Below are 14,830 nucleotides of genomic sequence, written 5' to 3' on the forward strand. Positions count from 1 at the left end.
GACAATAGGGTCGGTTGGAATTTCCGATTCACATACATCCTACATAAATAAAATCTATGTCACGTTGGTCGGCATAATTTTCATAAACAATAAATGAACCAATAGTTATAAAGATAATATATATACCACATCTGAATCATAGACAGGACAAGAGCCGACGGGGGCGGATACCAAAACCATCGCACTATATAAGATGCAATAATAAAAGTAAAAAATAATACAAGTATCTATGTAAACATACAAGTAAGAATATTTTTTTCCTTTTAGAAAAAAGATAAGAACAAGAGGCTCACCATGGTGGTGCCAGTGATGAGCTCGGCCCGGGTGATCGACGGCGGTGAAGACGGGGACGGGGCGTGACGGACCGCTAAACCTAGACAAATATTGAGAAAAATGGAGCTTGGAGGTCGAGCTTGGAGAGGAGAAAGCTTAAGTAGTGTGGTTCGGACATTACATCGAACACCTTGTGCGCATAGGAGGTGAGCTAGAGCACCACCAAGCCCTCTCCCCCTCGGCCAGAAAAAACAGGGCAGTGTGCTCTGCTCTTACGCGATGTGTTATATATAGGCACCTCATTGGTCCCGGTTGGTGGCATGAACCGGGACTAAAGGGGAGCCTTTGGTCCTGGTTCAAGCCACCAACCGAGACCAATGGTGGTGGGCCAGGAGCGAGGTCCATTGGTCCCGGTTGGTCCCACCAACCGGGACCAAAAGGTCCAGACGAACCGGGACCAATGGCCCATGTGGCCCGGCCGGACCCCTGGGCTCACGAACCGGGTCCAATGCCCCCATTGATCCCGGTTCTGGACTGAACCGGAACTAATGGGCTGACCCGGCCTGAACCTTTGCCCCCTTTTCTACAAATGTCATCTTATTGTGGACGTATTGGATGAAGATGAGCTTTCCTGACGATGAAACAGGACTGGCTTTGCTCGCAATCACGTGTTACTTGATGTTCCATCATTCAATTACATACTTCCTTTATCCGTATCATAGCAACCGAACTTTTTGAGTATTGCTTACTTTATGAATTAGACTGGATATTTCCTTTATTATGGTTTTTCTTCAAGATAGCTATCTCATTGGAATAGAGTTAATTGCAAGAAACCACCACATTAAGGGCTAGATTATCACAAAACACGAGTTTACATTGTTTTAACAAAAAACACCATGTCTAGCGCAATCTTTTAGCAAATAACATCGGAAACGGTAACGCCTGAACGTCTGGGCTGTAGATTTTTGTCCCGAACGGGTTGCCTGCCGTTGGATTAATTGCACAGATCGTAAAGCACTTGGGAGAGACACGTCAGCAGTGAGAACTCGTTCGCTGAAAACTTGCTCGGCCCGAACATGACCTTATCCACTCATCTTCCTCCCCACGCTCATTCTCTCCATTCCCCCATCTTCTCTGATCCGGTCCACCTCCCCACCGCCGTCTCCGCGCGCCGGCTCCGCCCTCTCCTATCCTTGCCGCTGCGAGCGTCTCATAGCGCGCCGGCTCTGGCCAATCCTATTTGCGCCGGTGGTGGATGCAGCGCGGCCACCTCGAAGCGGCGTGGTGAGGGTCGTGGAGCGGAGTCCTGGAGGCGCGAGCGGCGGAGGGTGACTGGAGATGATGTGGACGGCGGTGGGTGACATGACTTGTCGCGGACAACGGGACGAGGAGAAGTCTTGGCCGGCGACGGACTCGCGAGACCGCTCCTCTGACGACGTAGCGAAGGGCGAGGGGGACAGCAGACGGGCAGGAGGAGCCTGTCAAGGGCACGGCAAGGTGAGGTCCAGGCCAGCGACGGACTCACCGAGCCACTCCTCTGACGACGGAGGGGAGGTCGGGGGAGGAGGGCGCCTGGAGGCCGTTGGCGTCTACATCGTCGTCATCCGCGACGGCGGCGGCCTCGACGCTTGTGGCCGTGGTCGCCTCAGTTTCGCCGTCCTCCGCGCAAGGAGGTCCAGACCGACCAGCCGCCGGCGCGCTTCATGATGTAGGCGTCGGCAAGCTCGAACGTCTCGCTGACCCTGGCGCCTCCTTCAGCGGCGCCAGAATCCCCTGGAGCCCGACGGCACTGGCCTCCACTCTGGCAGCGGCCGCTGCCCCTACAAGGGCTAGGTCCTGGCGCAACACCAGCAGATGCGCCGCCTGCACGAGGATGTTGCAGGCTACAGGTTTGTTCGTTGGACATTTGAGCTCAATATCATCAGTCGGGTCGATAGTTGAAATTGTCAATGTGGAATCGAATTACATTGTTCATTTTTTCACATGGCAATTTTTGTTGTGTTCACTTGTGTGCAAGCTATGGAAGATGAATGTCCTAGGATTTTTGCATACCATGGCATTTTAAGTTCATGGAAGGATGGCAATTTGTAGTTTATAAACATCACTGATGAGTTCAGTTTTTCACATGGCAACTTTTGTTTTGTGTTCACTTTGTGTGCAAGCTATGGAAGATGAATACCCTCGGATTTTTATGTATCATGGCTTTTAAGTTCATGGAAGCATGACAATTGTAGTTTATGGGTAATGGCAAATTATGTTTTCCTTTTCCAACAATGGAAAACTATTTCTATTTTTACGGGGCCATGTCAATATATGTTAATTACACATGGCAAATGTAATTCATGTGTTGTGGCAACTCTTTTCCACTATATGATTGAGACGAAGAAAATGCACACTACATACATGCCTTTTCTTTTGCCCAGTCAAATGGCCTTCAACTGTTTATTGGTTGGCTGATTCGTATTGAGTTTTAATTTGTGTTAAGAGATAGGTTAGTAGTAGGCCATGATAAAATTAGGAGAAATATTCAAAATAATGTGGCAATTTCTATGGAGTGACACGACAAATAATCATATGACATAATTCATAAAAAAAATCTACTCACATTTTCCATTTATAGAGAAATTTTGCATTTGGTCGCATGGCATTTTTTCCAATAGTGACATGGCACATGTTTCAGGTAGCGACCTTGCCATGCCCCTACCAAGTAGATCATGACAATTTTTGCCATGATATTTAGGTAGTGACCTTTGTCATGACCCTACTATGTAGACCATGTCAAATTTGTTTAACATCCCATGGCGATCTATTGTATTTAAATAGCATGGCAGATTCATATATGCACTGTTGCCATGATCTTACGAAACTACTTTTGCCATGGTATTTACTGTTTTTTACATTCTTTTCTTCAAGGAAGAAATAGATGCATGGCAAAAACTCTTTTCTGCACCGTGTAAAATTTAGTTTATGCAACATGGCAAATTTAGTTTATGTCCATGGCAAATTTAGTTTACGGTCTACGGCAAATTTAGTTTATGGTCCATGGCAAAATGTATATTTTTAGACCATTTCAATTTTAGTTGATACTTTTTCTAAGTATTATATGAAATTTTTACTTCATTTCCATGGCAAATTTTACTCTTTTTTGCCAAGGCAATTTTACTTTAAATGACATGAATTTTTTTACTTTAACGGCATGGCAATTTTTACTTTATTTTTCCATGGCAAGTTTTACTTTTCATTGCCACGGCAATTTTACTTTAAATGACATGGCAAATTTTACATCATTTTGCCATGGCAAATTTTGACTCTTTCTTTGCCATGGCAATTTTACTTTTAGTCACATGGCAATTTTTACTTGATTTTTCCATGGGAAGTTTTACTCTTTTTTTGCCATGCCGATTTTTACTTTTAATGGCATAACAATTTTTACATTTTTTGACATGGCAATTTTTACTCTATTTTTGCCATGGCAATTTTTACTTCTAATATAAGGTGATGCATGAAATAAATCTCTAGATGAACTTCTGCTAGCTGCCATGGGAACATGGCAATTTTTGTAGAAATGTCAAAGATGGCAAATTTGAGTATAACATAACAAACTATTTTTTTGTAAAACATGGTAACTTGTTGAAAGCTTTTAGTAGATTTCCCATACTATTTTAGTGAGCATGTCAACTTTCTTCATAGCATGGCAAAAGACCATGGCATTTTTTGTGATGCAAACGAACAATGTCTATTTTGTCACAGCAAAAATAGAACTATTTTGTTCTTATGGGCTTTTTTTTGTACAGAGAAAATGCCCGTAGGGGCGACGGGAAGGAGCGTTCGGGCTGGGAGGCCTCTCCTCCCGAACGATTTCGTTCATAGCGTGCAGCCTGTCACACCGAACTTCGTAGTGCGGTCTGGGAGGCCCCCAGACCGAACGTTCGGTCCTTATCGACGTCCAATAACATTGATCGACGGGTTAGACTCGTTTAAGCACGTTTATGACAAGTGGGTCCTTCTTTTGCTGATGTGGCGTAACGGCTCGGCTGAGATGGTGTTAGACGGGACATGGGGCTCACCTGTCAGTTGGATCTTTTCTAATTCACCTCTCTTTCTTTCACTTTCTCCACCCCCTTCCTCGCGGTGGAACGGACACGCGCCGCCATCCATGCTTGATCTCGACTGCCGCCAACTGGCTGGACTGCACCTTCACTGCAGGCGTCGCCGGCTAGGGCAGCGGCTCATCTGGGTCCTCTCCCATCCCTCTACTCCTCCAACCGCTCGGTTCACAGCCACCCAAAGCACAACACAACGATCAAGCGCCATGGATTCCGCCTCCTCGTCGGCGAGCGCAGCGGCCCCTCTAGCTCCTCTCCCATCCCATTACTCCTCCTAGCCACAACCGCCATGGACGCCGTCTCACCGTCATTTCCACGCCGCTTGCTACCGACCATCTCCGCGGGCACCGATGGCCCGCCATCGGGATACTCGGTCGCGATGCGGTTGGCCACTGCGAACCCAAGATCGTTGTTGAGGCTGCATGGCCTATGAGCGGCAGTCGGCCGACCGAGCAACTCGAGGTGGCCGCGCTCCAGCCGCCGCCTCAATCCTCCATGGCTTGTTGCGCCGCAGGCTACTGCTCAGCTCCATGGACTTGATTGCTTTGTTGGTTTTGATTGACTAAAGGGTGTCCTCTAAAATTACCGGGACTGGTTTGTGAATCTAGACAAATCCCCGCCTAACGTCATCTGAGCCAAACAGTTATATGACACCAGCAAAAGAAGAACCCACTCATCATAAACGTGGTTAAACGAGTACAATCCGCTAATCAATGTTATTTGCTAAAAGATTACACTAGACATGGTATTTTTTGTCAAAAAATTATATATGAAAATTCATGTTTTCCGATAATCTAGCCTTTAATGTTGTGGTTTCTTGCAATCAACTCCATTGGAATATCAACGTGGCACTCTCCTTTCTTTGATGAAGGAAAATGTGGTACCCTGGAACACGCATGGCTCATAGTGACACCATGCATGGTAGCTGAGAATGATATCCAGTTTGGTTACTTTATTTATTTCGACATGACTAACAGCTACTAGTCCACTTGTCTAGATGCTACTACAAGCTAGCCAAGGCTTTCTTCGGCTGCGTCAACGATGGTCTGCACAAGGGACGGCCACTGGAGCGCGTCGGCGGCGGCAGGGCCGGGATTGGGGGCGGAGCAGTTCCGGCGGACCTCTCCTTGGTCGCTGGTGTGGACCCTCATCTGCCCCATCTTGCCCATGGACACGCCGAACTGGTCGAAGAATTCCCGCTGGCTCCGCGCAAAGCGCTCGACGATGGGCCGGGTGATGGCGTTGGTGAAGAGGTCCTGGTCGGAGACGAAGAGCCCCTCCCGGTTCACCAGGTCGACATAGTACTGGTTGTCGAACACGTCGGGCGTGCGCACGTCCAGCACGGTGCGGCGGTCGGTGCCCTTGGCCGGACAGGTTCCCTTCAGCCTGGCGAGGAAGGGGGGGTTGATAGTGGGGTCGGGACGAGGGAAGAGGCGATCCTCGAAGGAGGAGCAGTGCGCCTGCCCGATGGTGTGGCCGCCGGAGATCGTGACGAGGTCGGTGGCGTCGAGGCCGAGGGGGCGGAGCAGGGCGAGGAGCGACGGCACGTTCGAGGATGGCCCCGGCAGGCCGGACAGCACGTCCTGCCGCGTGGCGAAGCGACGGCTGTCACGGCGGCCGAGAGGCACGCGGTAGTCAGGCCCTCCAGAGACAACCACGGAGTCGCGGGCGGCGAGCGCGAGGATGTCGGCACAGGAGACGACGGCGCCGCGGCACTCGCGCTCCAGCCGGTCACGGATGTCGTTGACGGCCTTGAAGGCGGAGGGGCGGAGCGTGAGGTTGGGCGGCGCCTGCTGCTCCCCCGGCCCGGTGGCCGAGCCGTCGAGCAGCACGGAGGCGTCGCAGCCCTGCACGAAGCAGTCGTGGAAGTGGAGGCGGAGGAGGCCCGCGGCGAGGCCGATGTCCTTGCGCACGGCGTCCTGGACGAACTCGCGCACGATGGACTCCGCCCGCGGGCAGGTCCGCCGGTAGAAGTCGAACGACAGGCCGCGCGCCACCGGAGGCTCGGCCGCAGAAGCCCCAGGCCCAAGCGAGCTGGCCACTACCACCGCCACCGCCACCGCCACCACAAATGCTGCTAACAGAGGAGCGTGAGCCATGTCCTCCCTCCTTGTGTGTGACCCGGCTGCTACGTTTTTCTATCCACGCCGCTGATCGGGACATCAATTTGTAGGCAGGATTCAAGAGTAGCACACCACCTGATTACTCATCGTACAAGGACCAACAAGTGTCCGACGTCAAGTAGCTCCAACTAAATAGAGTAAAGTGAGGCAAGGTAGGTAGCTAGACGCCAGAGTGCAGGCTCAACCGCTTGTCAAAGGATTGGAATAGGTGACATGGCATTATTACCAAGATGCCAATCCGCCATGTCCGTCGGCTGCTTACTACGCAAGAGTGTCATCACGCCATAGAGTAAAACCAACCGAGGCGCTGGCTCACCTGACATGGATAAACATGCTGATTTTGAGTGAAAACCCATGCGCTACCCACGGCACCTCTCCATCTATAGACGAAATTGGTTATGGGAAAGGCTACGCGTGCCGTCATAGACAAATCACAGGGTGTTTGTTTAGATTCAAGAGAGGGTTGATTTGGATATTGAAGACAAATCACTGGGGATCACCAAAGAAAATAACACGAGGGAGTAGAGTCATGTTTTTGACCAACGGAACATATTCGTCACTTGTCTCAAGAAAAGATGGTCCACATCTCTGAAAATAGTCCAGTATGTAATATCAACTCAGCATTAGATTTGGCCCATTATCACATTGATGTTGAATTTGTCATTTTTATATCTTGAGCACTGTTCTTGTGTGATGTGCATAATTTTTTCACATTTTCTGGAACATTTTCGAAATGTGCCACATAGCTCCTGTGCACCTGTACCACCAGAAGTATGGGTTCAGTGCCACATTTTCTGAAATATTTTAAAAATGTGCTATATAGGTCCGGTGTACTGATAGCATCACAAGCACCGGTGCATCAGATATTTTCTTCAGGCTAACGGCGCCTCAGGGGAGCCGCGTCATGAATGAACTGCATTCATGTGTAGAAGCACAAGCACCGGTGCATCAAATATTTTCACCAGTGGGCTAACGGCATGTCACGAGAGCCGTGTCCTGAATGAAGTGCCTTCATTGGAAGTACAATAATATCTGTCTACCGGACATCTTTGCATGATAACATCGACGACCAACCATATGCCAAATGCATGTGCAAGTAAGGAGACACATGGACAAGATGAAGCATGCGCATGCTCACACCAGCCAGCAGAAGTAGATAAATTTGATAGCCCGCCCTAGTTGAGAGGCATGGATGACCTTATAGCATTAACATTGCAAAGGGAGAGTAATAAAAGATATTTCCTTCTCATTCTATTACCTCTAGCAACTGAAGAGTTCATGATCTCAAAGCGCGGAACTCATGACAATTAGCCAACCATGAGCAAATGGGAGTAGGAAGTATCGGGAAATCATCTAAAGAGGTCTACTAAATACAAATATTCACCAAATTTTCCGTTGCTGGAGTAACTAAAGATGCTGGTACGCGGGAATATTTTGTACACTTGACCATCATGAGGTATTGTCTGTGATCCCTAACACATTAGGAGGTGGGGAGCTACGTTACTTGTACCTTGGTCTTCGGTGGAAACACTAGCGTCCAGCTTGGATTTCGCACGGGTTTGTCCCACTACACCACATGACATATACTGTGCGAGGTCGTCAATCATCCATTTGCAGACAAAACAATGCATTTTTTTAGATCAATCACGCCTTTGACTGGCCCCGACTGACCCTCTTGCGGGTGCTTAAGGCTGGTCATAGTGGAGAGTAACTTATAATAATGTCATGCATATGACACTAGTATAAGTTACTATACCTTCATAGTTTAAAGTAACATATTAGTAGTGTCATAGATTGCTTCATCTATTAGTTTGTAGACTCATTCTTTCACGAGAAATACTATGTTACAGTAACATATTATCTTGCTGTAAGCACCTCTCTCCTCATTAACTATATGTCATATAAGCAAAAAAAATTTGAAGTGCACTATGTTATTACCTAAGCTACTTCCACTATGACTAGCCTAACGGCCTGCAAGGCCTCGGGAAAGGAAAATAGTTGTTTTTCATCGTCTGATACTCCAAAATATTGGTTGCTTATCTCAGTAAAAAATGGTTCGTCGCTGCTCCTACAGCGTGTCCTTCCATTTCACCACCGACAATGTTTCTCGTCCTGCTTTATGGTGCAAGCATTTTCATGATTTTCCCTCGATGAGTTCCTCTGGCCAGTGAGGATTTGTTGTATATACACACATAAATTTTTGTTGCATCGATGTTTTCAAATGGCACATCTTAATAGATGATCTCTGCTCTGTTCCAGCCGAGTACCCGACTGACAGCTAGCTCACTAGCTCCCCCTGCTTCACATCAAACCTGCCAAACAGGATGGAACGGCATCACACGGCCTGACCCATGCTAATCGTGCCATGCACGGCACAGCCTACAATGGCACGTTTATTAAACGGGCCGTGTCATCAGCCCGCATGCCTCGCTCCTCGCCCCATGCATGACACATTTAGTAAACGAGAGAGCCCATGGCACATTTAGCACGTTTGAGCCGCGTGTTTTTTGGCCTGCTGGGTTGTTTTTTTGAGCCATTTTGATCCCATTGGGCTGTTTTATGCCATATATATAAATAAATAAACGAGATGTGTCGTGTCAGCCCGCGTGCTCAGCCTCACGGCTTAGGCACAACCCCTGATGTGCTGCTGCATGGAGATCACAACTTGTTTAGCTCATGTCGCGCCCGTTCCACATTGTGCGGTGCTGCATGCTAACGGGCCGGTCAGGCTTGCACAGTTGGAGTAATCCAAACATGGCTACGTGTTAATCTATACCTCTATATCTATACCTAAACCTAATAATAAAGAGAGAAAACTTTTTTGGTCCTCCTTTCGTCACCTCTTTATTCTTAGTTCTCGTTCCATCACCTCTTTATATCCTTTAATTTTATATTAACCACAAAGATTGACGACTAAGATATACGACGGTTCGTTAAAGTCATGATACTTTCTTGGTTGTCTTTTTGTCCAAAATTTCTGACCGTCGTACCGTTCAAATATTTTCATTCGTCATACCATCTCCACCCCGTGCACGTCTCTCGTCAAGGGAGTCGTTCGACCTCCTTGTATCCCTTACGGCCGCGACTGGTTGGGGTTTTATTCTTTTAGATCTTGCCTCCCCGATCCACCGTCCGTGAAGCGACATTACCAAAGATGCTCAAAACAAAGCTATCGTGGGGCTTGAGTGGCAACCGAGGTAGCTGCAGTCGATGGCGCAGCTTGCCCTGTTGCCGAATGCCCTTTCTGTACCCTCGATGACCTACAATTGGGACTGCATGTGCGGTTGCATGTCTCCTCTCCAACAGTCTCACCAGCACGCTCCATATCTCCCCATCGACCCTCCATTGGTGATAGATGTGGGCCCCAGATGGGTGCTCACAGTCACCGGTCCTAAGGCTGGTTGTAATGAGAGTATCATAGGTAGTATCATGCATGCCAACTAGGCAAAATTTGATGAGGTGACATAGAATTAAATGAAGAAAGAGAGGGTTGAATATAATATCATAATACCATATCATATTAAATGCTGTACTACTATGTGTCATGCATGCTAATAAATGAAGTCATTTATGATACTATGCACTATGGATACAATATCATACACTAGTATCATATGCATGATACTAATATATCATACTTGCCATTACGACCAGCCTAACACTGCCCTCGAACGCGGGCGCATAGGAGGGCGAGATGAATAACTGCACGCCAATGTCCGTAAGGGGTGAGGTCGAGAGCTATATGTCAGCGTCGGCCAGTGGCGCCCAAAGTGAGACACCATGCTGCACGCCTGCTTCCTCCACGGCCTCAACCTCGGATATGCTTGCTTAAACCGTCTCGGTATGTACCCTACAGTAGCGCCATGGTAGGATGGGTTGAAGTGACTAGTGTTAGCGCTCAGCATGGGCGTTGCCATCCAACGAAGCGTGCCATGTACTTCCTTCGTTCCGAATTACTTGTCTTATATTTGTCTAGATACGGAGGTATCTAGCACTAAAATAAGTCTAGATATATCCGTATCTAGACAAATCCAAGACAAGTAATTTGGAACAGAGTGAGTATATCATTAAGCGCATGCAAGCTATCCATATCCTCAATTTTTTAGCAACAATTAATTTAACCAGAATGCCACAAAGCCAGTATAACATATTCTCGAGGGTTGCCGTAAGAGCTGGAAAGTCATTTGTGTCTACCGTTGCTAGAGAAGGGTTGGGTGAATTACCATTCTCCTCAATAATGAAGGGGTCGCCTTCAGCTCCTGTACCGGGTGTGTTGTGATGCACACCTTTCTCCCGCGCCGACTTCTTCCCGTTCCCCATGGTGAAGGATGCCTCCATGTCTTATTTTGCAGGAGTTGATTTTACATCCGTCCAATATTTTGATGGACAATACTTCCCCATCCAGTCTTCACTATGCTCCACAGACTCAACATCATCATGAAACCCCCCTGTTTGGATTGAAGAGAAGACCTTCCTTCTCCAGCTTCTCCAGTACTATCTGCAATAACACATTGAAAGCATTAACTGCATGCAAACATTATGAATAATCCTATGTAAATTGAAGTACACAACACTCGTTACCTCAGCACATTTTTCAGGGAGAAGACGAATTTCTTTTTGCATATATTTGATGCATTTCATCACTTCATCTAAGGTAGTATCCCTGCTCGACGAAGCCTCGTCTCTATTATCTTTCCTTTTTCGGGCACGACCTGTTAGATCTTTTGGCTCAAGTTCTTCCTCTGCAATTTTCCCTTCTCGAGCAATTAATGCCTGTCTGTACCTCTCATTTATTATGTCATCAATCTGAGACACGTTAAATAAGTTTAAATTACTCAACATTTAAATAGTAACATAAGTGCATGCAGTACAAACTATAAATACTTACCCTCCCATTCCCGCGGACGTACGATGTGTCGTACGCGTCACGCTTAAGAGCCTCATCTTCTGTCCAGTTAAGTATCAACGGTTATTCATGAGCCAGTGGATCGTATGTCTCTTCATCTACTGACTGCACTTTCTCTCAAAACAAGTACTGCATGAACATGAAATATATTAGCAATCTTAATTTTTCAAACTATTGTTCAAAATTAAAACTATAACATACAATTTACCTGTATGAGGGCAAGGTTTCCCACCAGCCATGTAAATTTTGTAAGATCTGACATGGTCTTTTTGATGCCATCAACGCAAACGCGTAAAGTAAACGCATTCCAGTTAAATGATTTGATGCTCTCCACACCCTCCACTAACTTGTAAAAAACATTAGGAACTTCTATCGTGGAGTGCGGTGCAAGAACTTTGCCAAGGAGAACCAGCAGAATTCGACGCAGGAAATCATCATCATATGTGCCACTAGTAGTGATGTCCTGAATAAGCTGGTCTATCATTATTTCATTCGTACTAGAATCTATGAAACGACTCGGCACCTTCACCTTCGCGTTTAACCCCCTTTACCTAAAGCTCTCATGGCATCTTTGCCCTTGTTCTCTAGACCAAAAATATCAAACACATCTTCAGCGTGCAATGATATCACACCATTTTTTGATGGCATGATGAACCTATTTCTGTCCAACGCATATGATTTAATAATGAACTTAAGCAAACACTTGCGCATGAGCACACTAGGAATCATCAATATTTTTTCTAGTCTAGTGCTTGCAAAACGCTTTTTCTGCGTTGAGTTCAGTTTGCTGACCAACAGACACCACTTCTGGACAGAATAGTAAATCTCTCCGTACTCCTCCATCACTACCAATAGAAGCGAAAAAATATTAGCTACTTTACATGTCTAGATGATAAACATGATGAATGCACCGTTTGAAAAACAAAAAAAATACCTCCCACCATTAGGCCGTACATGGCCAGCCGGGGGGGGGGGGGCACGACATCATGCTGTGGAACCGCGGACGGCGATGTCAGAGACTTCGGATGACGTGATGGGCCAGATGTGGACGGCGGACGGCGGATGGCGTGTTCACGAACAATGGACGGCGAACGGCGACACGCCGTCACGGGGCCAGATGGGCATGATGGATGGCGGCGTGCTGAGAAGGTAGGTGGCGGCGTGCGTTAGGGTTGGGGCAGGGCGTCGTGTGTGTCGTGGGCATATGGCGGCGTGCGTGCCAGGTACGAGGTCCCAATCCCGATAGATTCTGTCAGGCCCGCGTCGCCTCTCTCTCTTCTGCCTTCCTCAATGATTGGGCCGGGCCCCAGACAACGCACGTGATTCAGAGTCGGGCGGTCGGACGGCATGCTAGTTTAGTCGAAGTGATGAAATGGTCATATTTAATACTGTGCCGCGTCGGTTAACCCATGCATGCTCATATTTAATACTGTGGTGTGACTTTACACAACTGTCCGGACAGTACACTTTCCGGGTACTACCCGAGTAGTTTTGTAAAGTCACATCGCACTATTTAAAATGTCTTTTTATTTTTTCGCACAATTTTGTCATTTTGTGCACTTTTTTAACCTTAGATTACAAACGGGGCTACTTTTTTTCGACTCCCTCAAATGGCCCCAAACTTTTTCGACACGTTGGCATCACCATCCACACCACCCACGCCAATTTTCATACTTTTCCGACCCTCGATGCATTTCCTAGGATTTTCCATGCGAAAATACCCTAAAACACTGCCCGGACGTGACGCAACGTTCGTTTTATGTCCATTTTCGTTCATTTCTTGCGTGGGGGCCTACGTTGGCCGTACCCACATGTATGCACACTTTGGTGCAATTGCATGCATGTGATCGTGTAGCCCCAGTGCAACTAGCTCCGTTTCGGTATGTCGGAGAGGGGGTTCCCAACTACGTTTTTTGTCGACTCCGTTAAATGGCCAAAAACTTTTTCCACACATTTGCATCACCATCCACACCACCCATGCCAATTTTTATATTTTTCCAATGCTTGATGCATTTCCTAGGATTTTCGAGGCGAAAATACCTTAAAACACTGGCCAGATGTGATGCAACATTCGTTTTGTGTCCGTTTTCGTTCATTTCTTGCGTGGGGGCCTACGTTGGGCGTGCCCACATGTATGGACACTTTGATGCAATTGCATGCATGCGATCACGTAGCCCCAGCGCAATCAGCTATGTTTCGGTCTGTCGGAGAGGGGGTTCCCAACTATGTTTTTTTCGACTCCGTCAAATGGCCCGAAACTTTTTCCACACGTTCGCATCACCATTCACACTACCCACGCCAATTTTCATATTTTTCTGACACTCGATACATTTCCTAGGATTTTCCAGGCGAAAATACCCTAAAACACTCTCTGAACGTGATGCAACGTTCGTTTTGTGTCTGTTTTCGTTCATTTCTTACGTGGGGGCCTATATTGGCCGTGCCCACATGTATTCACACTTTGGTGCAATTGCATGCATGCGATCACGTAGCCCTGGTGCAACTAGCTCTGTTTCGGTCTATCGGAGAGGGGGTTCCCAACTATGTTGTTTTTTGAGTCCGTCAAATGGCCCGAAACTTTTTCTACATGTCCGCGTCACCATCCACACCACCCACGCCAATTTTCATATTTTTCCGATGCTCGATGCATTTCCTAAGATTTTCCAGGCGAAAATACCCTAAAAATCTGGCCGGACATGACACAACGTTTGTTTTGTGTCCGTTTTCATTCATTTCTTGCATGGGTGCCTATGATGGCCGTACCCATGTGTATACACACTTTGGTACAACTGCATGCATGCGATCACGTAGCCCCAGTGCAACCATCTCCGTTTCGGTCTGTCAGATCGGGGGTCACGCCGGCTGCCGCGAGGCGGAAGGCGGCCATGACCTCCCAATAATCCTTCCCGCGCCAGAAGTTGCGGCGGCTGAGGATGTTGTGCCGGCCGCCGCGGTGGCTCCGGAGCTCCTCCTCCGTCGCGCCGGGCCCCGGCATCCGGCAACCGTCCTTGTCGATCTTCCAGTTGCGTGGAAGAGGACAGCCCGACGGCACGGGGAGGCATTAGCGGTGGAGCTCCTCCGTCTCCGGCACGCCGATGCTCGTCGGCTAGGAGCCGGGGATGTTGTCGTCGTCGTCGTCGCCGCCTACCCCGCCGGCGCTGCTGCTGCCGCGGTAGAACATCGTCGCCGGTGGGTGTTGGGGGGACGGAGGTGCGTGGGGCGTCGGGGGGACGGGGGATGCGTGTGGCGCCGGTGGGCGTCGGTGGCGGGGCGTCGGTTTATATAGTCGCGGGTTCGGTGGGTGTCGGTGGGCGCCGAGATCGACGGGGTGGCGCGGCAGGCGAGGAGGTGGCCGTGGTGGCGTGCTGGAGGCGGAGAGGCGGCAGGCGGGCGCGGCAGGCGAGGCGGCGGTAGCGGGCAGG

General features: G+C 48.3%; 2 protein-coding genes across 2 annotated transcripts; one reads left to right on the plus strand and one right to left on the minus strand.

The window, feature by feature from the left end:
* The first annotated feature begins 1,349 nt into the window (after window positions 1-1,349).
* LOC119332985 lies at window positions 1,350-4,657 on the plus strand. The gene is made up of 3 exons (XM_037606043.1): window positions 1,350-1,626; window positions 1,782-2,162; window positions 4,068-4,657. The coding sequence occupies exons 1-3, from the start codon at window positions 1,350-1,352 to the stop codon at window positions 4,655-4,657; spliced, it is 1,248 nt and encodes a 415-aa protein (XP_037461940.1).
* A 641-nt stretch (window positions 4,658-5,298) lies between these two features.
* LOC119330936 (cationic peroxidase SPC4-like) lies at window positions 5,299-6,590 on the minus strand. Its single transcript, XM_037604079.1, has one exon. It carries the CDS (start codon window positions 6,476-6,478, stop codon window positions 5,390-5,392), a length of 1,089 nt encoding a protein of 362 aa, XP_037459976.1. The 5' UTR covers window positions 6,479-6,590; the 3' UTR covers window positions 5,299-5,389.
* Window positions 6,591-14,830: the final 8,240 nt, after the last annotated feature.

The sequence above is a fragment of the Triticum dicoccoides genome, chromosome 7A, assembly GCF_002162155.2.
Source record: "Triticum dicoccoides isolate Atlit2015 ecotype Zavitan chromosome 7A, WEW_v2.0, whole genome shotgun sequence".
Classification (NCBI taxonomy): domain Eukaryota; kingdom Viridiplantae; phylum Streptophyta; class Magnoliopsida; order Poales; family Poaceae; genus Triticum; species Triticum dicoccoides.

Bases quoted from the DNA above. Each gene is read 5' to 3' on its own strand.
- LOC119332985 (XM_037606043.1), top strand. From the start codon at position 1,350: ATGACCTTATCCACTCATCTTCCTCCCCACGCTCATTCTCTCCATTCC. The intron at 1,627-1,781 runs GTGGGTGACATG...GGTGAGGTCCAG, and splicing joins TGGAGATGATGTGGACGGCG to GCCAGCGACGGACTCACCGA. The intron at 2,163-4,067 runs GTTTGTTCGTTG...TTTTTTGTACAG, and splicing joins GAGGATGTTGCAGGCTACAG to AGAAAATGCCCGTAGGGGCG.
- LOC119330936 (XM_037604079.1), bottom strand. From the start codon at position 6,478: ATGGCTCACGCTCCTCTGTTAGCAGCATTTGTGGTGGCGGTGGCGGTG.